This window comes from Dermochelys coriacea, chromosome 11 (genome assembly GCF_009764565.3).
Source record: "Dermochelys coriacea isolate rDerCor1 chromosome 11, rDerCor1.pri.v4, whole genome shotgun sequence".
Classification (NCBI taxonomy): domain Eukaryota; kingdom Metazoa; phylum Chordata; order Testudines; family Dermochelyidae; genus Dermochelys; species Dermochelys coriacea.
The window spans coordinates 40,779,275-40,803,377 of NC_050078.2; the positions used below are offsets into that span (position 1 = coordinate 40,779,275).

At 39.5% G+C, this 24,103-nt stretch overlaps 1 protein-coding gene across 1 annotated transcript; it reads left to right on the forward strand.

The window, feature by feature from the left end:
* Positions 1-1,270: 1,270 nt before the first annotated feature.
* LOC119863509 (plasma membrane ascorbate-dependent reductase CYBRD1) lies at positions 1,271-17,506 on the forward strand. Its single transcript, XM_038422055.2, has 4 exons — positions 1,271-1,634; positions 9,769-9,977; positions 12,134-12,288; positions 12,497-17,506. The coding sequence occupies exons 1-4, from the start codon at positions 1,448-1,450 to the stop codon at positions 12,798-12,800; spliced, it is 855 nt and encodes a 284-aa protein (XP_038277983.1). The 5' UTR covers positions 1,271-1,447; the 3' UTR covers positions 12,801-17,506.
* Positions 17,507-24,103: the final 6,597 nt, after the last annotated feature.

The window sequence follows — 24,103 nt, forward strand, 5'->3', positions numbered from 1 at the left end:
TGGCTGACGACGGATGCCACAAGACTAGATATTTCTACAGAACGACTAGAGGACTTGTGAGGTGGATTTATGGCACCAGGAGAGCAGAGTTGCAGTGCAATCGGTGGATGACAACAACATGGAGAAATTTGCTAGTGAGACTGAGCTCATTTAGAAGAGCAGAGTTGCAACAGAAGCGGTGGATGACGACGGTTAGCGGTCCTACTGCACCGTCTGCTTACAGCAGCACCCAGGACACAACAGCAGAGGTGACGGTAAGCTGAGCTGAGCAGCTCCATGCTTGCCGTGGTATGGTGTCTGCATGGAAAAAAGGCGCGAAATGATTGTCTGCCGTTGCTTTCATGGAGGGAGGGGTGACTGACGACATGTACCCAAAACCAACCGCGACAATATCTTTGCCCCATCAGGCATTGGGAGCATCATTCCAGTGGGCAGCGGAGACTGCGGGGACTGTGGGATAGCTACCCACAGTGCACTGCTCTGTAAGTCGATGTTAGCCATGGTAGTGAGGATGCACTTTGCCAACTTAATGCGCTTAGTGGGGACACACGCAATCAACTGTATAAAATCGATTTCTAAAAATCGACTTCTATAAAATCGACCCAATTTCATAATGTAGACATACCCTAAGAATATTTCTGTACTGTGTGTTTGTGTACGAGTGTCAGTTTTTCTCTGTAACGTTCTGAGTCTATTTTGTGATTTTGGCTGCCTACCTTTGTCTTTGTAGTCTGTCTCTGAATCCTTGTGATCTGCCTCAGTATATTCATCTGCGACCCCAGCAGACAACCTCACTACAGCAAAAAGTATAAAACGAAGGCTGATTCTTACCAAATACAAAATCAGTGGCTATGAACCAGAGAGAAAGCACCAAAATCCAGAGGAGGTCAGTGCAATCTTCCTGAAAGAGGAGCGCCTGAGATAGAAAAACACTTTGTTCCCCACTGTCCAAAATGTGAGGAACAGAGAGCAAAGTATTTTCTCAAAATCTTAAACGCATTGAGACTTTTCATCAAAAGGCGAGGCAGAAAAGCCGGGGGAAGGAGAGAGGCAGTGATGGCAACCTACCAGCCCAGAAAGGGACCCAAACGAAAGAGGGATAATAAGCCTTTCCCCGAACACAATGCTAACCCCCGCGGTGGGGCAATCGGTAACTCCGTCCCGCGGAGTACCTCTTGGACGAGACGGGTTTGCCTCGCCACGCTAGTGACTTGCTGAAGTGCTGAGCCTCGCATCCGATGGGGGGGGGGGAGGGGTGTGCGCCTCTCTCGCTCGGGGCGGGGTCGCGTGGGTGCCTCCCTCTGCACTGGCAGCGACTCTGCCCCCTTCCCACTTCCCGTCCCCCTGGCGCCCCGGCCGGCTGCGCGGCCCGACGGAAGGGGACGAGCGCTCGCGCCCGCGCCCGCGCCTGCCCCTCTGGCTGGGGAGCGCGCGCGGGGCTCGGAAGATGGAGGGCTACGGGCTCTTCCTCGCGCTGCTGGGCTCGGCGCTGCTGCTTGGCTTCCTCTCCGTGCTCTTCGCCCTCATCTGGGTCTTTCATTACCGGGAGGGGCTCAGCTGGGACGGGGGCGCGGCGGAGTTCAACTGGCACCCGGTGCTCGTCCTCACCGGCTTCGTCTTCATCCAGGGGATCGGTGCGTGCGGGGCGCCTGCCCACGAGGGCGCGGGGAGGGAGCGTGGGGGGCTGAGGGGGAGGGGAGCATGGGGCTGGTGGGACCCGCCGGGACCGGCCAGCGAATAGGCTCGTGCGGCTCTTGCTGTTGTTGACGGGAGCACCCCGGAGACGCGCGTTCTCTCTCGTGAGCGCCCCGCCCCGCCGGGGCTTTCCCAATTCGCCGGGGTGGCTGGATGTGCTTTGCGCTGGGGCCACTGATTGACCCTGGCCTGGCACTTCTGGGCGCTTCGAGTAACGCGGCGGTGGCCTGGCAGGCAGGGTGCAGCCTTTACGCAAGTTGTGGAACTAAATGTCAGGGCTGAGGCGTTCCTCGGCTCCTCTTCCTCATGCCGCGTCTGGGTCTCTGAAGCCCGGGAACAAGCAAATCAGGAAAGAGAAAGGAGGTTCTGCACCACTGACACCCTGCCCAGGGAAGTTTTGCCTTCGCCAGAGCAAACGGCAGCATCATAGAGGCCATTTAAAAAGCAATTAATCGCTCTGGCTTCAGTGTAAGTCACCCCACCCGACTTCCACTTCTTGTTTTATGTATTTTTAACGTTGCAAGCTAACTATTGTGAAGTGGCCAGGGCGTGGAGGGAGCTGTTTTCAATAACTCTGTTTTTGGTTGCGTAGTCTTCAAACTTTTAATGACTTTCAAGCGCTTCCTGTTAAACAACTACCCCGATAATATTAACTATTTCTCCTTTCCCTTTCATGACGCACCATTAGTCCCTGGCACCTTTGTTCTAAATGCACAGGGTGCTCAGAATGGGCTCATCGTTACTTTCCATTTTGGACTGTGACTGAACTTTTATTACTTAGAATGTTTGCTAGTTCAGAGAAACAACGAATGAAGACATACTAGGGAGCACAACTGTATCTTTATGTAATATGGGGGAGAAGAGGAAAACTTGCAATTCTCTGATTAGGCTTTAAACAATAGAGAAAGTGGTAGGAAAGCTATGGGTGAGTGGAATAACAGTGACATTAATCTATTATGTCTATGATTTGGTCCAAATTGAGATTAAAAAGTGCAAAAAATAAAGGCATTAGACTGCATCAGAAAATACTGAAATGGTGGGTGAAAATAAAAGGGATAGAATAATAGAGGAAATGGACATAGAAGAATAATAGAAAGGGTTCCAAGAATCTGCTCCCACTGCAATCTGGCAAAATTCTTGTTGGCTTCAACAGGAGCAGAATCAAATCCCTATATTAACAAATGTCCAGGTGCAGTGCAGAAAAAAAGTGAAATACCAGATTATTTTACCACTTTTTTCTTTTTGTTAAGCATTTAAACTTTTTTTGCAGGAGGGCAGGGAATCACTTCTAGCCTTTTTTTTTTTTTTTTTGCAAAAAACTTCAATATAAATGTAAATGTGTCTTTTTTTTTTTTTCAATTTATATAGTAGTGGTTAATTTAGAAGGTTATTTTTGACCACTTTAAATACCAAAGTTTTTGTTTGGTTCACTGCTGAATGATGATTCAGATTCATCAAGTAAGCTCGCTAGTCCAAAACATCCCAATATTTCATAGGAAACTGCTGCATGCACATTCCTGCAGCAGAAAAGTCAGGCTGTCTCTACACTATGGGGCTATCTATGTCAGCTATGCCCCCTAGTGTAGACACAGCATACGCGGATGGAAGAAGTTTTTCTTTCAGAGTGGCAACACCACCTACCCAAACAACATGATCTACATTGACGGAAGCATTCTACACTGTGGGTTGTTAGTCCTGATGGACACAGTGAGCCTGATGTAACTTTTCAGTGTAGACATAGCCTCAGATTTAAAATCAAAACATAAGGGTGTGGGTGGCCTTTTAGTTTTGGTTTGGACAGGGAGTTGTGATTTTAAAAATAAAATCCAAAACTCATTCCTTCAGTGGGGAAGTAGTCCCTGTTTGGTAGCTTAAAGTAAAAATATTTCTTTTTTGTCCATTTCTAATAGGTTCAGTAGATCACATGAAGTGTAGTTTTAGGGTTTGATTACACTTCTAATGGTAAAATCTCAGTCGGAGATGGATCAGGCCTGTGACAGGGTGAAGAGAGCCTCGTGGGTGAGGAAGAGGCCAGAGAGGCCCTTGTGATAAGACTAGCCCCACCCTTCTGGCCCTGTCAATAATACAGAAGAGGGAGGAAGGCTGAAAGGGTGGAAACTGCAGTCAAGGGGGGCTGGGGGCGGGGAAGAGCAGGATTGCCCTAGGCCAGTGGCTCTCAACTTTTCCGGACTACTGCACCCCTTTCAGGAGTCTGATTTGTCTTGTGTACCCCCAGGTTTCACCTCACTTAAAAACTACTTGCTTAGAAAATCAGACATAAAAATACAGAAGTGTCACAGCACACTATTGCTGAAAAATTGTTCTTTCTCATTTTTACCATATAATTATAAAATAAGTCAACTGTAATATAAATATTGTACTTACATTTCAGTGATAGTATTTAGAGCAGTATAAACAAGTCATTGTATGAAATTTTAGTTTGTACTGACTTTGCTAGTGCTTTTTCTGTAGCCTGTTGTAAAACTAAGCAAATGTCTAGATGAGTTGATGTACCTCCTGGAAGACCTCTGTGTACCCCCGAGGGTACATGTACCCGTGGTTGAGAACCACTGCTCTAGGCACCAGGCTGTAGGAGTGACTCCTGATACTGCAGAGTGAACTCCTAGGTTGGAGACCTTCACCACTAAGTAGCATACAGCAGATTCCGAGGGCAAGACAGACAGTTTGAGTCTGCCACGGAGACCTAGCTAGAGCTACTTCCAGAAACCCATTACCTTGTGACTGGATTGTTGACAGCACTGTATATTCACTAGCTCCCTTCCCCAATCCGTTTTTCTGGGACCTCATGGAGAAAGTATCTATGAAGGCATGGGGTTTTGTGACTTCCATTTTGATCTCCCAACCAGAAAGACTTAAGGCAGCCCACAAAGGGCAGACCACCACCTGCCAATAGTACGGAAGTGGGGCTGGCGTTGTGACCATCTGGTGTAGATAACTGGGCTTGGTCATGTTCCCCCCACCCCAAGGGAGTAACCACCAAGGACTCTGTTACAAGGCCTTTAATCAGTCTGCATCACACAAACAACTTTTATTTACAAGCAGGGGAATTTATTTTTGCAGAAAGTAAACAAGTTTCTCTCTATAGACCTTTCCCCTACCACCATCACAACCACCCTGAGATTTGGTTTGCCCTTCTGCTGTGACCAAAGGTTTTGTTTAAAGCAATATTTGCACAGAGAATTTTTAAAAAGTAAATAAAAGGTCCTCACATTTCAAAAGAAATAAGTGTAAAAAGAAGTAATTGGTAAAAGAATTATCTGTAATATTAAACTCTGAGTACAGTTAATACTGTCAAATAACAGGAAAAGCAAATGTGGAGAATGAAAAGAAGATTGTGCAAGAAATTGGGATTAATACAAAATTAAGAACATAAATAACAAGGTTATGGACCAGATCTAAAATTCACTGAAGTCCATCGAAAGACTGCCATTGACTTAAAAGGGATTTGGAATTGGATCAAGCCTTAAAATAGGGCACCTCTTTGTACACAAACTTGTGAAAAGTAGTAAAATTTCAAAGTAATTAATATTGTATTAGAATGGAATCTCAAATTAAATTTAACTGTGGGATATGAATGGGTAACCAGATCATCCAAACTGAGAACAGAATGAGCTCATGTGGTTATTTAAGGGTGGGAAGGAGACAGAGGGGGTGGAAAGTTACGGAAAAGCAGAAGTGTGAGGTATGAAAAAGAAGCATGGACAGTGGTTGAGAAGTAGACTTGTAAAATGATCGAGACAATCTAAATTCAGTCCAGGAAGAAGGGAGAAAGCTGGTTGTATTGCTGTTCTTTGTAAGTGACACAAGAATAAGCATAACTGGAGAACAAACATAGGAAATGAGCTGTAAAAGAAAAAGGTGCATGGGCCCCTACACAGAGGTAAAAAAATCTTTATTGCATGGCACCAGCTCTACCTCCAAGATGCGTTTGACACAACAATGTGTACGAGGATGAGCAGTTTCAGAGATTAGCATGCATATTTAATGCAACTAAATTAAATGTTAATGAAATTATTAATTTTCTTAACTAATAAGATAATTTCATAGCAGTTTTTAGAAATCCTTGTCACTGTTTCAGTATCTTTATTTGGTAAATGGGCTGAATGGAGGATTGTGCAGGATTGGAGAATGCCTCAAAGCTGTATTCCCCTTGCGTTTTAATGTCCACCTCGAACTGCCCCCTAGTTACCACAGTGATGTGCATGGTGCCAGTATATGAACATAAACAGAAAATAATTTAGGTTCATCCACACATGAGAGTGGAAGGGATAGTGAGCTCTTAATCATCTGAGTTTTAAGAGCAACATTTTCACTGGAATTCCTTAGTTTCACAAAACTTTGAATACATCTGTGTTCCTCCTGCAAAATTCCCATTTGTCACTGTAAGATGGATAATGGAAGCAAATAATTATCAGTTCGAGTACAGTTATGGAGGCCATAGCAACTGGGCCTCAAACACAGCCTGAACAACTCCTATGGCATTCCCAAAAAGAGACACAAATAAGCAACTATAGTTGAACCCAAACTTCTTCCCTAAGTTGCCTTTCCAAGAAGAAATATTACAGTAAATTAGGATTATTCCAAAACGGGTGACCAAGGAACCTTAGCATGTCGGAATAGTTGGTAAACTCTTGGACACATAAATATCCATTCCCACAATTTATCCAAAACCCAGTGGAATTTTTGCCCTTATAATTCAATTCTGAAAGTTTCATAAAAAGATGATAGAAAATGCATTACATCTTCCTCAATCCATTTGTGCCAAACAAGTTTCTAAACAATTTTAAATGTAACTTTTTTGTTTATGGAACATCTGATCTTGTACAGCCAGGGACATTCAGATAGGATTTTCCATATGATGAAGTACAGCTTAAAAACTGCCCACTAGAATTACAATTATTTTATCCAGAATACCTGGATACACTTAATTGGCCCTGAAGCTACAAAGGTGATCTTTGATACGGAATAAAGGGAAACCTACCCTGTAGGGTAAGGTTAAGACTATGGAAAGAAAGGGCTGTCTCTTGAGGCCAGAGCAACACCTGATGCTACTTGCTCCTTACTTTCCTTGAAACATCTGGGTCATCAATGATGCCAACCTTGACCCACTGTTGCTGCAGAGAGAAGCTGCATGCTTTAAGTTATAAGCTATGATCACCTAGTTCCAGTAAACAACTACTACATGAGTAGAGCTGAGCAAAATTCTTTTGGTGAATAGAAAATGTGACCCCAAAACACATTTTTTAGGGCACCAAAACTATTTGTGAATTCAGGTCAAATTTGGTGACTAGTTTCAGCCAAAATAAAATGGATTTTTTTTCCTGAAAAAGTCAAAACAGTTGGTTTTGATAATTTTGAAATAAAATGTTTGGACTTTTCATTTAAAAATGTAATTATATTTATTGGGAGGGGAAGTGAAAAACATCAGAAATCAAACAAAAATCATTGTGGATCAAAAAATACCCCAAACACTAAACGAAGTCTCCCCTCCCCCAAAAAAGTTGTTTTGTTTTGATTTTTTTTCATTGTTTTGGGTGTTTTTTTTATCTGAAACAATTTTTTTTGTTTTGATTTGATTTATCATTTCATCAAGAAACCGAAAAAAAATCCATTTTGGTTTGAAAATAACCAATTTTTTTCTGGTTTGGCCCCCAAATCAAAAAAAATCAAGTAATCACTCAGCTCTACAGCTGTGAGTTAAAGATCATAAGAAATGAAGAAATGTAAACTCTTACAGCTGTTTATCATTTAGTTCATGGGGATGCCTCAAAGCTCCTGTGCTCAGAGTACGTGAATAAATATTGTGTTTATAGGTAACAACATCTTTAATAGTCTCCTATCCTAAATAAAATCCAACTATCCTTAAATTAGCCAATAACTCTCCAGAGTTAAGGAGTAATATTCTGGCACTGGCTTTTAACTTTGTAACTCTTAGTTATTTTTAATTTGAAATAAAAAAATTTCATATGTAATAGAAAATGTATATTTCTCATTTTTTAAATATTATTATTAGTTTGTAAAATATAAAGGACGAAATTCTGCCCTCAGATATCCATTAATAATAGAAGTCGCATTTGTGTATCAGAGGGCAGAATTATGCCCACGTTATTTTCAGAAAACTTTGGGAATAATTACATGAAAATCTTCAAGAAGTTGTTTACGATTATGCTACTTAGCTTCATTCATAGTAGGACAAGGCAAGGCGTTTCCTTCTTGTTAGACAGTAATCAGGAGACTGACATGCTGAACTGTAGCAATCTTTGCTATGTCATGTGGTTTGACTTCTGTCAAGCTGTCTTGAAAATGAGGCTGCCATCTTTTTTGAGTTTGAATAGTGCATGCTTTACTTGTATCCCATTCTTGAACAAAATCCCATAAAATACCTAAATGCTGTATGCACAGTTATATTAAGAGGATTTTTTCATTCCTATGTTATGCTTTCCATAGGATGTAGAAATTTACATTGATCTGAGACCTGTTCATATTCAAGGACATTCCATTGGTGAACAGAGTTCTCTGTGAATTGTGTAGTGAAATTCTGTAATTTCTAGAATGCACTGTACCCAAATAAAAATCCAAATGCATAAATAGGGCCTTAAAAGCAATTTGCCATTCATTATTACTCATCCAAACACACACAACACGTATTTCCTTTCAGGATTCCTATCATATATGAGTTCTTTAATAATACTAAGGTTATAGTGCAGCTGTGAACTGAAAGCATGAATGCTGTTTATTTTGCTAAGTAGTGATTTTATCCTTATGTTACTGGGGAAAAGTCAAAAAATACACGCCCCCCTCCACCCGTGTACATAATAATGCATTCATGCTCCCTCAGAGCAGGAACATTTCATATAGCTAGGAATACTTCATTCTTTTGTTTTCAGCACAGTTAACTATATATACACAGCTTGATCCTAACACATCTGAATGTCAGTCTGCAGCCAGAAAAATTAAATGAGGATTTTATCAATTAGCTCATTGTTAAGAAACTGTTGCTTTGTTTAGTATGAAAGGACTGTCCCCTCCAACCATTAAATGATTTTGGGATTTTTTTTACATTAAAGTGGTAAATTTCTGCCTCTCTTCATTCAGTTGCTTTTCCTCCCTTCATTGATATTTCCTTGGAAGGGAGGGACCTGTGCTCATAATCTGTTTTTTTCTTATTGGTGAGCAGTTAAGATAATGCTATTTCATCTGAATCCAGAGTCAGATGCAGCCTCTCCTTTCTGTATATAATATAGTTTAAGGACTGACAGCTGTGTAAAAGGGGTCAGTGCCAAAAAAGACATGACTTGTGTACATTTAGTGGATTCTGAATTAGTAATAACATTTGCACAGCAATTCATTCCACAGTTTTTTTCAGGAAGGGGCATGTGGTATCTAAAAAGTCAGTACCTGACAGGAGAGTAATACTTTCAGACTTAGACAAAATGTACAACTTGCTAGCATTCTTTTGCAATATGAATATACCAAAAACAATACTGATACAAGATTAAGTTCTTGCCTAACCCCTTTGGTTTTAAGGGCCAGATTTTGATTCCCTCACTCTCACTGAGTAGCTTCTTACTCCATATATAGTCTCATTGGGGCAGTGAAGCTACTTGTGGAGTAAAGCGTTATTTAAAATGAGTAAAGGCATCTGAATAAACTTTTCCAGTAGATGATCCCATGGATAAATGAATTAGGCTACAATACTGCAATCTTATCTGCAAAAGAGGACCCATGTGCCCTGTATGATCCCACACAGATCAGGCTTCAGGAGTGGGGCCTAACATTTGTTTGCTGTTAGTTTTTAACCTGCTTAGACAAAACTTCTATGAAAAAGTTAGAAGAAAATTTCTCCCTAGAGGTTATACTTTGGCCTGAACTGTGTGTTGGGAACTAATGAGATTACATGTAACACTGTGAAGTGGGAGGAAAAAAATCTGACTCCTCTAAAGTTTTTCCTGTTCTGTAGTTTACACTGGAATGATTTGAATTATGCATGATTATCAAAATCCTTATAGAAAAGAGATTTACTATTAAATCTTGCTTTTATTCCCTCTTCAGCCATTATTGTGTACAGATTGCCATGGACCTGGAAATGCAGCAAACTCCTGATTAAATTCATCCATGCTGGGTTAAATACCATAGCAATGATTCTTGCAATTGTTTCTCTGGTAGCTGTTTTTGATTTCCACAATGCCAAGAACATTCCCAACATGTACAGTCTGCACAGCTGGATTGGACTGGCTGCTGTTATATTTTATACTCTGCAGGTCAGATTTTAACTACTGTATTTATAAATAAGATATAAAGCTGAAGAATGTGTTCTATAATTAATTAAAGTACAATAGAACCTCAATAATTTACATTAACTACGAGTAGACCTATTTTGATTTACTGAATTTTGCAAATGTGCAAATAAACACACAAACGATTAAAAAATGTCAAGGATACTGTATCACAATGTATTTTTTTTATTTTACTTTGATGTAAAAATAATAGTATAACCTCAGTAGCATGGGCAACGGCGGCAGTCGTGGGGGCCAGTTGTCCCGAGTATGTACTCAAGGGGTTCAAGTGGGTTTGTACTCAGGGAAGCTAGCCTGTGCTATCATGGCTGCACTACTATTTTTAGTGTATTAGCTCAGATAAGAGCTAGCACAAGTATGTGTACACGACCTGGGAATCACATCCCTTGCTTGTTGTGTTCATATACTCTACAAGTTTAATATGAGTCATTTTCTCTACCTTCAGTTTAGTGATTCTGCATTTTGAGCTGAAACCCGTACAATTAAAAGAGGTCTTGATTACCTAATGGTCATGAGGAAACATAGAAAATGCCCACTCCTGAGCTTTGTCCCTCATTCTTCAGGCTGGCAAGAGCAGGAAGTCAGTGTGTTCTGATACTGCAAAGGGGAAGCATTTTGCATCGCTGTTCAGCATACTGTCTATTGTTGACTAAAAGAGCAACAATTACTGGCTTATTACTCTCATTATTAGACATTTCACCATGGCCCACCATTCGACATTTCTATAGCAAAGCAGTAATGCCTAAAGAAAAAATTTGCAATATGATAAAATAAGTTTTTACAAATTAATAGTCTGAATAATTATATTTCAGTAGAATTCCTGAGACAGTGCTCATATACAGTACTGTAGCTAGAAGATACTCTGTTCCTATGGATATGGTACTGTAACCTGCCCTATTTGGACAAAATTTATTTGAATACAGTGAAGTGAAAGGTAATCTATCTAGGAATAGAAAAGAATACAGGCCATCCCTATAGAATGGGGGCTCTATCCTGGAAAACAGCGACTCTGAAAAGGATTTAGGGGTCTTAATGGACAAGTAACTCAACATGACCTCCCAATGCTGGCGTAAAAAAGGCTAATGTGATCCTTAGATATATAAATGGGAACAGTGAGTAGGAAGGTGATTTTACCTTTGTATACACACCATTGGTGAGATTGATACTGGAATATTGCATCCAGTTCTGGTGACTGCATTTTAAAAACGATGTTGAAAAACTGGAGAAGGTGCAGAGAAAAACCATAAAAAATATTTGAGGGCTAGAAAAAATGCCTTAACATGAGAGATTAAAGAGCTCAATGTGTTTAGTTTATCAGAAAGAAAACTGAGAGGTGACTTCTTCACGGGGAGAAAATAAGAGGGCTCTTTAGCAGAGATAGGCATAACAAGAGCCAATGGCTGGAAGAGAAAGCAGGACAAATTTAAATTAGAAATAAGATGCACGTTTTTAACCGTGAGTGGGATTAACCACTGGAACAAACAACAGAGTGAAATGGTGGATTTGCCATCTCTTGATGTCTTCAGATCAAGACTTGATGCCTTTGGAAGATATGCTTTAGTCAAACTTAAGTTACTTGGCTCAATACAGGGGTATCCAGGTGAAATTCTTTGGCCTGTCTTATACAGGTCAGACTAGTTGATTTGTGGGAAGGGGGAGAAATCGAAATGAAAGAGGATACTGTTAAAATAAAAATAATTTTTACTCCATACAGTATTATTCTGCCATAGTTTATTGAAAATGAAAGCTTTACTGTTGGAAGACAGGATACTGGGCTAGATGGATCTTTGGTCTGACCCAGTATGGCCATTCTTATGTAACTTAAGATGGTGTTTTTCACTATGCAGTTTGGTTACTTTTTACCATTTCCACTTAGTTTGGATAGTGGTAAAAGACTGGTTTATTTATAATCCATTTCATGGACTGTTTCTTAGGTACTAGCACAATATTTTCTTTGGGTTTAACACTATAGGGCAACATACTTAAAAATATATTCCTAGTCCAATTAGGTTTGGATCTCAGACACTTTAAAAATGAACCTTTTAGGGTGGTTTCAATTTTCATTTAAAAGTACAGATTTCTTTCACAGTTTTAATGCTGAATCTGTATTCTGTGTTTAGCTTGTCTTAGGTTTTGCTGTCTTTCTGCTGCCCTTTGCTCCAGTTTCTCTTCGAGCATCTCTCATGCCAATACATATTTATTCTGGCCTCCTCATCTTTGCAACAGTGATTGCAACAGCTCTCATGGGATTCACAGAGAAACTCATTTTTGCTCTGTAAGTACTATATTTCATAATTTCACCCTTCCACTTGTTTGCTCATTAAATTCAACCATTGAAAACTATCGTCAAGTTTGCATACACCAATGTATTCTAGTATTGATCCATTGTTTATTTTTAACAACATGAATAGTAGTCTTTTTTTAGGCAACTTTAAGATGATTGTCCTTAAAACAGTTCTTTTTATTTATTTTTTCCTGCAAAGGAAAAACCCTGCATATAGCACATCTCCACCAGAGGCGATTTTTGTCAACACTCTTGGTCTTTTGATTCTAATCTTTGGTGCTCTTATTTTGTGGATGGCAACAAGACCCCACTGGAAGCGCCCACCAGAACAGAATTCTAAAATTCAGCAACCAAATGGAGGGACACGTGAAGGTACAGAAGAGGAATCCACTGTGACAGACTGCAACAATACAGATAAATCTGATGTGGAGTTCAATAGTGAAGCAGCAGCCAGAAAACGAAACCTCAAAGTTGATGAGGTAGGGCAAAGGTCTACCATGTAAAGGGAGTACACAGAATTGCTGTAGTCTTGCATTATAAAAAAAAAAGCTATTCCTATCCAGCTATTGATTACATTTGGTATTTAAACTGGGAATTTCTATCAGGCTTGCTTAATGCAGTTCAATTTTTCTGTACAACTAGTATGAGCTGAAAAGGTGTCTAAAATTCAGTAAGACCCACATTTGTCATGACATTCCTTATTGTATCTCTGTCTAAAAGATTTGGGAACTGGGATGAAAAATCATGTTGAGATTTGTGCCTTTTAAGAAAAACGTAGTATGTTCAGAATAAGGATGGAGTTTAAAAAAGCATCTAATGGGAAAATTTCTACATCACATCTTAATTTATTGGTTGTTCCTATGCAGTTCACTAGTTTCTTTAACCAGTTATTATGACTAGGACAAAATGCTGCCCCGAGTTATGCTGTGAATTGACATAAATGAGAGTTGTATATGCACAGCAGAGTGAAGAATTTATCCAATAGCACATGCCTATGCTGTTTTATAATATTGTTCCACTTTCTTAAGGGCCTGATTCTCAAGCATTTTTCAGAATCACATTGTAAACATTTTTGGCCAAAAGTTTTGAAATTAGGAAAAAAATTAAACAGAATTTTTGTTGAAATTTTCACTAAAATGTCATGTTGTTTTTGACCAGCTTTTTCCATTTATTTTTTTAATGAGAGTTCATCAACACTTTGAATTGGTTTTAAACCAGCTCTAGTAAATGTATAGATTTATAGCCAGCATTCACCCTTGGATCCACGTGATTGCTACTGAAATCCATGGGAGCTACAAGTAGACATCTAAGGGAAGCATTTGACCCATCTTGAAATGTATGCAGTTTTTGCATTCACTTCATTAATAGAATTACAAAAACTATGTATTGGGTCATCAAATCCATCCCTTTTCCTTGGCCTCTGGAACCAGTACAGTATGGTCCTTTGTGGTTGTATCTTATAAGCTAATATTTTGAAGCCTTTTTTCTTTTCGTTTTAATCTGGAAGAGTAAAATGAGGAAAGCAATGTCTAATGGTTTAAGTACTGGAGTAGAAATCAGGACATATGGGCTATGTCTACACTTCAGTTAGAAACCAGTGGCTAGTCTGTGCCAGATGACTTGGGCTTGTGGGGCTTGGGCTAAGGCTGTTTAATTGCAGGGTAGACAGCTGGCACGGTCTAGTGGTAGATTTTTAATTACAGTGTAGACATACACATGGATTCTGTTCCCACCGGCTCACTCCAATCTTAGGCAAATCAGATAACCTCTGTCTTACTTTCTTCATTTGTAAATTGAAGATTTATGTAATGCTTACCTTAGGCAATTAATTTAATGTTTGTAAAAGTGCTTTGCACTTCTATAGCTCCTTCTGACAATCAGTATTAATGCATTACTTTTATCTAAAATCTCTCTCAGATATAAAAATAAACATTGCTTTTACTTACTTGCATAATTTTAGAAGAATGGAAAACTACTCTCATAGAAAAATAATTATAGTGGATGGCTTTATGTGATTTTAAGTGTCCAAAGTGATTAGCTTTTCTCTTGCAATCTGCTGATAAGTGTTGCCAAATTTATTTTTGGAATCCTAGTGTCTAGACCTAAAATCATATTGACAAGTGGCATAACTACTTCATGTTTACCACTATTCATGTTGCAAAGAGCTCTAGACTAGAGCTGTGGACATTATACCACTTTCCATTTCTTCTGAAGACTATTTTCATTTTGATTTATTTTTCAGCTTCTCACATATATTTAAACACATTAGGATCCCACAAATATTTTAAACTTTCTAGCTCAAAGTGATGCATTGACGTACATAGTTTTGATTACTTATTGTTATTTTAGGTCTCCTTTGAGATAATAAAGTACCTTATGTCACGAGCTTGGGTTTGTAATAACATTGAATCATTTGACAATACAAGAAAAGGTAGTATATTAATTCTTAGAAAAATTTCTCTACAGTTCTGTTTTGGTAAACAAGGTTATATCCTAGGTTTCTGTATCACTTACATATATGTCTGACAGAGCTTAAAGTCTTAATGTGTGCTTGATCTTAATATAATTGCTTAGAAAAAGATTTCTACACACATTGTTTAAAAAAAATCATATTATTGACATCTACCATTTCCTCTTAGAAAACATATGGCCTTAGGAGATCAGAAACTTCTACACATTTTAATGTAGAACTCAGATATGAGAAGGGAAAATACTTTCTTCCCATTGCCTGATGAGACCTCCAGTCCCACTCTTTGGGCTTGTCTACACTACCCGCTGGATCGGGTATAGACGCGATAAATCGACCCCTGAGTGCTTTCCTGTCAACTCTGGTACTCCACCAGAATGAGAAGCGGAAGTGGAGTTGACAGGAGAGTGTCAGCTGTTGACTTATCACAGTGGAGACACTGTGGTAAGTAGATCTAAATACGTCGACTTCAGCTACGCTATTCACGTAGCTGAAGTTGCGTACCTTAGATCAACCCCACGCCGTAGTGTAGACAAGCCCTTAGTAAAAGAGAGGGCTGCTGCTTCCGTCTTTTTAAAGTATACACTAGGTGTGTCTATATTTCCCAAAACGATCTGGATTCACTAAGAATCCCTCTGTAGTCTGAGTCTAAAATCAAGAAGGTACTCTGCATTCATGGTAATGTTTGTTAAGATAAGAGGAAAAGTGAGGAAAATTAGAGTACTTGTTAAAGTTCACTGTGACCAATTTATATGTCCTTGAATTTATTGCATCCTATTATGGCTGTACAAGCTACACATGAGAAAGGAAGGATCACCGTAATTTACACAATGTGCTAAATTGCACTGTGTTTTTTTCCTCTGATTGTTTCATAATCGGATCAATCTACAGTGTTTTTTGAAAACTTGACTCAGTGAGCACCCGATACCTGAATAAGGCCCTTAACAAAACAAAACAAAACAAAAAACAACAAAAATGCTTTAGTGCTTATAAAAGGTGCCATCTTAACAACTCTGGAGGCTGGATTCCTGTGTTTATCTATAGAACAGGTACAGCATAGGAAGCAGTAGTTTAAATGTCTACAAACTTGCCAACTATTGTGTCTCAACCACCTGTGGAGATATGTAATACATTTTTAATATCCATTTAATCCTTCATGCGCTGCTGAGACTGCTAATAAATGTGACATCTGACATAATAAAGGCATAATAAATGTGGGTCTTTTGTGTGCAATATGGACACCTGCCTAGGAAGTGGCCTGGAATAGACTAATTTCACATGGGACATAGCACAGTAACTATTTAATCACTTCTAACTTGGGCTATGGTGGAACCAGAAATTTATAGGTGAAAAGTTCTGCATTCTGTTAACAGTGCCTTGAGTTATACTAGTGACTATGCCTTTTATTTTCTATTTGCTACCTATACTATCTAAGATTAACTTGAAATTAGTTGTAATGATACTGTTTAAAAGGGCAGTATCACTTTTTTCCCTTCCTATGAAATACATTATAAAATCTTTCATTCTAAACTGATAATAAAATAACATTTCTATCCCAATTCAAAAATGCTTCTTTTAGTTCTGTCCTTGAAAAATATCTTTAAAATAAAGCTGCTTTAAGGATTGAAGAAAAAATGTTCACCTTTTAATTAATTAATTCCTAAAAGGCAATGGAAATCTCACATTCTAACTTAAATTATTACACTGTAAGTGGAGCAGGTTAGCTTACCTCTCATCATAGAGTATAATAGGGTATTTCTCAGAGCAATTTGTCAAGAAATATGCATTCAGAAACCTGTTAAATCTTACATCAGATAAATATACCGCACATATTCCTGCTCTGTTTGACAAATGTTGTAAATATGTAACTTGTATTACCTCTAGTAAAATGTGATGTGCAAAAACAAGTTCAAGTCTTGTAGAAACGTGGAACCCGAAGGTCATTTTCAAAGGCAAAAATGGAGTTAAGACCACAGCTCCCACCAGCTTTCAACTGGAGCCTAACTGTGCATTTGAAAATGTCCCTCTAAACTATTAGACTTTTAAAGGGAGACTGTCACAGAGCTTAGACACCAATTTTGGACTTGTGTAACAGTATATATAAACGAGGGGTGGGGAAGACTACAAAACCTAAAATAAACAAGTAATTTCTTTTAAACTGAATGAAAACAGGATAACTTTTAATGTATTTAAATGCTTCCCTGCAGTACTAGGCATTGGACATGACAGCATTTTGTTCCTCATGAATGCAACCGAAAAAAGGGAAACTGAGAACTAAATTCACTCTTCTGAGTGAATGCCAGCACTAGACAGACATAAATTATTGATAATTAGATTTAAAAATAATTTCTATTTTGAATATTTAAAGTGGTGGTAATGATTTTTAAGCTAAAAAGGAGTTGAATAAAACCAAATAGCTGAACGTACAATAATTACATGTAAATTTCTCTGCCACAGATAATGAAGATGATAGCATATGATACTGTAAATAAGGATTAACAATGTACATGCAAATTTCAACCCGGGATTTTAGTGAGACGGTAAAAGAATATTATCAAAATATTTTCTATTTCATAAGATTTCTTTACTCTATTTCAGCCTATTTATAAGGAACTGACGCAACTGAATGTTTTATCATTTGCAGGGCTTATTTTAGAGGAAAAGAAAAATGTTTTATTACAATGTATATTTCCTTACTCTTTTGTATGTCAATAAAAAGTATTTTTGAAGCTTGCAATACTACTTAGTGTAGAGGTGTATTCTGATACTAAATCTCAAGCGTTTGAATTTGGTGCTATTTCAAATTTGGGTTTTAATTACAGTGCATACAGTACATTGTTATAGTGAAGAGTGTAAGAAAATTCAGTAACTGAAGATGTAAATATTCCCTATACGTTTCATGCTGAATATTATGCATGGTACAACATTAAAAGATTTGATTATAATCATGGTATCGTAAGGGAGAAATTTTGCATATTCACCACTTAATGATTTCAGTGGAAGTTGTACAGACATACTGGAGAAAAGAATATGGCCATAAAGCTGTTATATTCTATAAGACTATTACCCCCCTCATAGTGATCTTTGCCAGCTGTTCTGTAGCACTGCCACCTTTCACCTGACATTTAGGCAGAATTACCTTGACCCCAAGAATAATGGCCAAAAGATACCCAGTTCAGTTTGGCCTAAACTAAAGAAGTCTTTATTTGCAGTTTTACGGAGAGATTTTAAGACAACTGACTATGGGTAAACTTTTACAAACTGCCTAAATCCCATTTTTCAAAGTCACGTAAATACTTAGGAGCCTTAATCTCACTGAAAATCTATGAGAATTAGGCTTATAAATCATGTAAGTGCTTTACAAAAAATGTTATCCCATATTCACACCTATATGAATAATAGGAAAGTACTGTCAGACTTAAATTTACAGAGTATAACAAAATTATCCTGTCGATTGGTGTGAAAAAATATCTTTTGGTATCTTCTTGCCTGGGAGAGGCATAGCAGAAAAGAGTTTCCTCTGCAGAAATTCCTCCAGAGAGAGTTATGAGCTTTCATTTAGGTTTCAGAGTAGCAGCCGTGTTAGTCTGTGTTCGCAAAAAGAAAAGGAGTACTTGCATCCGATGAAGTGAGCTGTAGCTCACGAAAGCTTATGCTCTAATAAATTTGTTAGTCTCTAAGGTGTGCCACAAGTACTCCTTTTCTTTTTGCGAGCTTTCATTTAGCAATTCCATGCACCCTGCTCACCTGTCTCAGTATCGATTTTCCACACTCTGGCAGGGAGCCAGTTTTCCTGTAGCCTGCTAAACTGTCTCAACATGGACCTCACTCACATGCTCAACTGCCTCAATGTGGACCTTGTCCACATGCCAGTGAGAATAATGGAAACGGGGAGAAGGTGTTTTTTCCCCCGAAAGATACACTCCTTCTCCTATAGGCATGGGACCCTTATTCCCACAGTTTGCAGAGCAAGCAGGAAAATTTCAAACATGGTAGTTCTGTGAACTAATCAGGCCTCCATCCCCAAAGTCTCCATGATCTTCCTCCTATGGTAGCAGTGATATTGTTGCCCTAGTGACTGAACCCAAACATCCTGAGGTTGTGGAAATGCATAAGTTAGATTAGTTAAATTAGTCTGCAGAAGAGAAGAATGAGGGGGGATTTGATAGCTGCTTTCAACTACCTGAAAGGGGGTTTCAAAGAGGATGGCTCTAGACTGTTCTCAATGGTAGCAGATGACAGAACGAGGAGTAATGGTCTCAAGTTGCAATGGGGGAGGTTTAGATTGGATATTAGGAAAAACTTTTTCACTAAGAGGGTGGTGAAACACTGGAATGCGTTACCTAGGGAGGTGGTAGAATCTCCTTCCTTAGAGGTTTTTAAGGTCAGGCTTGACAAAGCCCTGGCTGGGATGATTTAACTGGGACTTGGTCCTGCTTTGAGCAGGGGGTTGGACTAGATGACCTTCTGGGGTCCCTTCCAACCCTGATATTCTATGATTCTATGATTCTAGATGTGATCAGAGCCTACAGGTGAATATAGCAGAGGGAGTCAAAGCTTCAGGTACAAATCCTCTCATTACTCTGTATCTGTGAAAAAAGCAATTTTGTGGGTGGAGTGATCTCACCCTCTGAGGAGGTCTGCACAGCTCCTATCGTCAGGGCCGGGTGTAGGAGTGAGCCAGCAGAGAGGTTGCTTGGCTACTCATTGTGGGGGGCGGGGGCACTGAAAACATTTTCAGTCCTGGCCAGCAAAACGGCTAGGGACACTCCTGCCTACAATGTATTCCATACACTCTTTGATACTTTAGCGTGAACATCCTCACTCCTGCTGATACAGCATTCGGTTGAAGGGTGTTACAGAACAAAGGGCCCCAGTAATCCATAAATTCATTTTCAATTCTCCTCTCCCCTAGGGATAATGTACTGCTTTCTGTGCTTCATCATGAAGACTGTCTGACATGGAGGGAACTGAGAAAGGAAAAATTCTGTCTTGTGAATTTTCATTCTCAGACCCTCCATGTCAGACAGTGTGACCGTCCCTCAGAAGACTGCATTATATCCAAAGTTTTATCTACTATTGCTCACTTGTTAAGTAGTTTGAAAAGGGAAGAGAGTGTTTCTACAGGAAATCCCAGCTCTGCTGCAAATGGTTTGAGTTGAATAGCACTTTTATAAAGGTAATATTTTTCAGTTTCTGGAGAGTTCTTTCTGAATGGTAGTCCTAAAGGCAGTGTGAGAGCACAGATCTAGTCTGTCTTCAGTTGCCAGGAAGACTGGGAATGCCCCACTATGAAGCTGTCTGACATGGAGAACCCAAGATGAAAATTCACAGATAAGTCAGGATTTTCCCTTTTTGTATTAATATTCAATGGCTACAGATGTAATATACTGAAATTTTGAGGCAGTACAAATTATACTGGAGAGGATTTTTTAAGACCAAAATATTTTTGTTCACTGCTACCAACAACAAATCACAAGAGGACACACTAAAAAGAAAAAAAAATCCAGTTAGCCTGGGAGTATCTATGATATATTTCACCCTTATCTAACAACTTCCTTGCTTTTATGGTTCACTGTTATTTTAAAGTAAAATATTAAGCCCTGATACTGCAACGACTTACACAGAGGTTTAACTTAATGAAAATGAGTAGTACTATTGAAGTCAATAATAGTAAGATCTGGCTTCAGTGATTGTTTTACAGCTATTATACTTTTGTGGGTAGTTCCACAGTTGATGAAACTACTCGTGTGTAAATGTAAACAAATGCACAAGTTTTTGCAGGTCATTGCCTTGTTTGGTGCTTAATATTATGAAATTTCAAATGTTAGGGACCATTTATTGACACAATATTTTTATATAAATAAATTGGATGATATCCACTATCTTGATGCAGCACATTTACAAAACAAGTAAAATTGCACAAATGATTCCTGCTTTTACAACACCACTTGTGTCTCTCTTTGCAGATGACATAAAAAGACAATGACCCTGTATCAACGAGTTTATACAATATAAGGACTAGGACCTGCGACCCTTACCTACAGTGGTACTCAGATGGTCAGCAATTAGAGCTGAGCCTTAAGGGACAGGTCTAGCTCTCATTGAATTCAAAGGCAGTTTTGTCCTTGACCTCTATGGGAGTTGAAGAAAATCATAAGTTATATTAAACAACAACAAAAATGAAGTTACATTATTATTAAGGCTGCTAAATGAAGTTCAAAAGATAACATACGATTAGGCACATCTGCAAAAAGTCCACAAACACCAAAGTGCATGCGAAGTTTACATAAGCAATTTTGAAACCAATTTTAACACTCAGTTCACACAGACCATTAACACACACTCGCTTATGGAGGGTGTTATCTTTGATTCAGCCCTTTCTTTAGTTCCTCACGTCCAGGCCATGTCTAAATCTCACTGCTTCTTCCTGCATAACATCTCTCGTGCTTGACTGTCAGGACTGGCTGACTACAGTGGAGTCAAACAAGTCCTGGCTCGCTGCACAGCTGGATCCCCTGGTCACCTGTGCCCCATACTCCTCCTTCTCTTCCTCATCCACCTCCTCCTCCTTGCAGTTCATGCAGGGGCCTGTAACTCAGGCTTCTCAGAAGTATCAACGGTGCTCTTGGGGGGATGGGGTGATCCTACTGAGGATGGCTTGCAGCTCTTTATAAAAGTGGCAGGTCTTCAGCTCTCCACCAGATCGTTGGTCTCTTCGTCCCTCTGGTATGCCTGCCAGAGGTCCTTAGCTTTCATGTGGAAGTGCAGCTGGTCCCTGCTGTAGCCCTTCTCCTGCAACCCCGTAGCAATCTGTTCATAGATGTCCACGTTTCTATAGCTGAATTGGATCTTTGCCTTCACAGCCTCTTCTCCCCCACAGACCCACTAGATCCACCACCTCGTGTAATCCAGAGAGGAGCAGAAAACAGCAGAAAAGGAGCACAGTGTAGCTGGCATGGTCAGCTGGGTAGTTACACTCAACAATGGGGAGCTGCTAGGTGTGCTTGCCAAGCTGGGCAACCAGGAAAAGGAATTTCAAAAATTCATGGGGCTTTAAACGGGAGGGGGTGGCTTCCTATCTACCTGACTCCAAGAGAGTTTACAACGGTGACCAGAGCAGTCAGCATGAGTCATTGTGGGGCAGTTCCTGGAAGTCAGTAACTGTTGATGTAAGTAATGCAATGTCTACACTACCGCTGGGTCAACCCTGAGTCTATGCCACTTGGGGAGATGATGTTATTAAGGCAGTGTAGCGGAGCACTTACATTGGCAGGATCCAAATTTAAGTGAAGACACAAGGCAGCTTACCTTGCTGTGTATGTGTCGACCTAGCCATATAGTGTAGACCAGATCTCAGATCCAGCCTTTCCCTAACATCCAGATAACTAAATGTCTTATCCAGGCCCTTATTATCACATCTCAACTACAACAATCCCTTCCTCACAGGCCTTCAGAAATGCAGTGTTGTCACTCATATACCCATTCAAAATACTGCTGCAAAGAAAATGTTCCTGGCTTGTCGCTTTGCCCACATCACCCCTCTTTGCATTTCTCCACTGGCTGCCATCCTACAATGCATCAAATACAAACTACTCACCTTGACTTTTAAGGCCCTTCCTGGTCTACCACATCCCTATCATCTCTTAGACATTATCAAGATGTTGACTCCCACTTCTGCTCCGCCAGTGATGCTAGCTTTCATTGCTTATTTGTTAAAATTTCCAACAAGTATCTTCGTTCTTTTTCCCACGCAGTTCCTTGTGCATGGGACAACCGATGAGGAAACAGATGGACGGTATGTGGAAGGTCAGCTACTATATGCTCCAATTTAGCAATGGATCATGAAGGCTTCCAAAAATTCTGCTACTATGTCACTGATATTCAGGCATGAATAAATTGATTTACTCACTTACATTCGTTCTAACCACAAGAAATCACTCTGAAAGTCGTATAGATGCTGCTTTTTGTTCTGGGTGTTGAAACTGAATATACTTGGTTCTCTGAGGCCGTATCTAAACTGGAAGGACTTTTTTAATCTCCCATCATTATATTACCACTAATGCAGATCCACTGGTGGTAGCAACAGTGGGAGCACTCGCATAGACAGAATATTTGTGGTTTTACACCTGTTTAGAGCAGGTCTAGATGACAAAGTGGTAAAAATACCAGTGGACACCTGACCCCAGTGTATACTAGCTCTCCCATTAATGCTGTGATTGCTGGATCTAAACTGGCAATAACATAATGGTGGGAGAAATCAAGTGTAGATACAGCCCTGGAGTATCAGGTATGCCCAGCTTTATGCTGATCTTTTTGTTAACATTTTCCACTGTTGCACTAGTTCACAGGCAGTGCCACAGATGGCAGTAGGAGTGGGAGCATTAGCATTGACTGGCTACTGGTTCTGCGCAGACCTAGGCAACACTGTATGTAAAAATGCTGACGGTCAGTCTACACTAGTGCTCCCACCATTGCTATTACTGGTGGAACTGCACTGATTTTTACAAAAAGTTCAAAGTAGACACAGGATTCAGAGTAGCAGCCATGTTAGTCTGTATTCGCAAAAAGAAGTACTTGTGGCACCTTAGAGACTAACAAATTTATTTGAGCATAAGCTTTCGTGACCTACAGCTCCCTTCATTGGATGCACAGTTATTGAGACTTGGTCGAATAGATCAATTTTCTAGTTTAGGCAGGACTTTCAAACGATTATCTCCCAAATGTAGGATTCCCAATGGGCAGTAAAATATATAATTACAATGCAGTCTGGTTAAATTGTTCCCTCATGAATTGAGTTATTCTGTCTATACTTAATATTTAAATCTTGCAGAAATAAAGGCCTCTCTATCCATAATCACACTTCTGTCAAACTTTCTTCTTATGTTTTTAAGGAAAACACCAAATTTCAAAAAATAAACTTTTTTAAAAATGTACTTTTAATTGACATCTTTCAATATAGTTTTACAGCAATGGCAAGCGTGTTTAATGAAAAAAGATGGTCTGGCACATAAGTCGAGTAAAAATGTGTAACATGTAAGATATCACTTTTGGTCTTTGCAATTCAACCACACCTCTGACCTGTTTTTCTTCATATCTAAACAGTACAGCAGCTAGCAATAGATAGTACTCCCTTTGTAGAGCCTACCAATATCCTGTCAAAACCAAGTCCTGTCCCTCAATGCACAGTCTATGTATTCTATGAAAGTTGAGGTTGGAAGGTCCCTATAAAACTAGCTGCAGTGGCCAACACAACTACAACAACTGATGTAGTACTCAGCGATACCCTCAGCTGCTCTAGTCTCTATGGCTGTTACCCTTCTGCATTGAGAATACAGC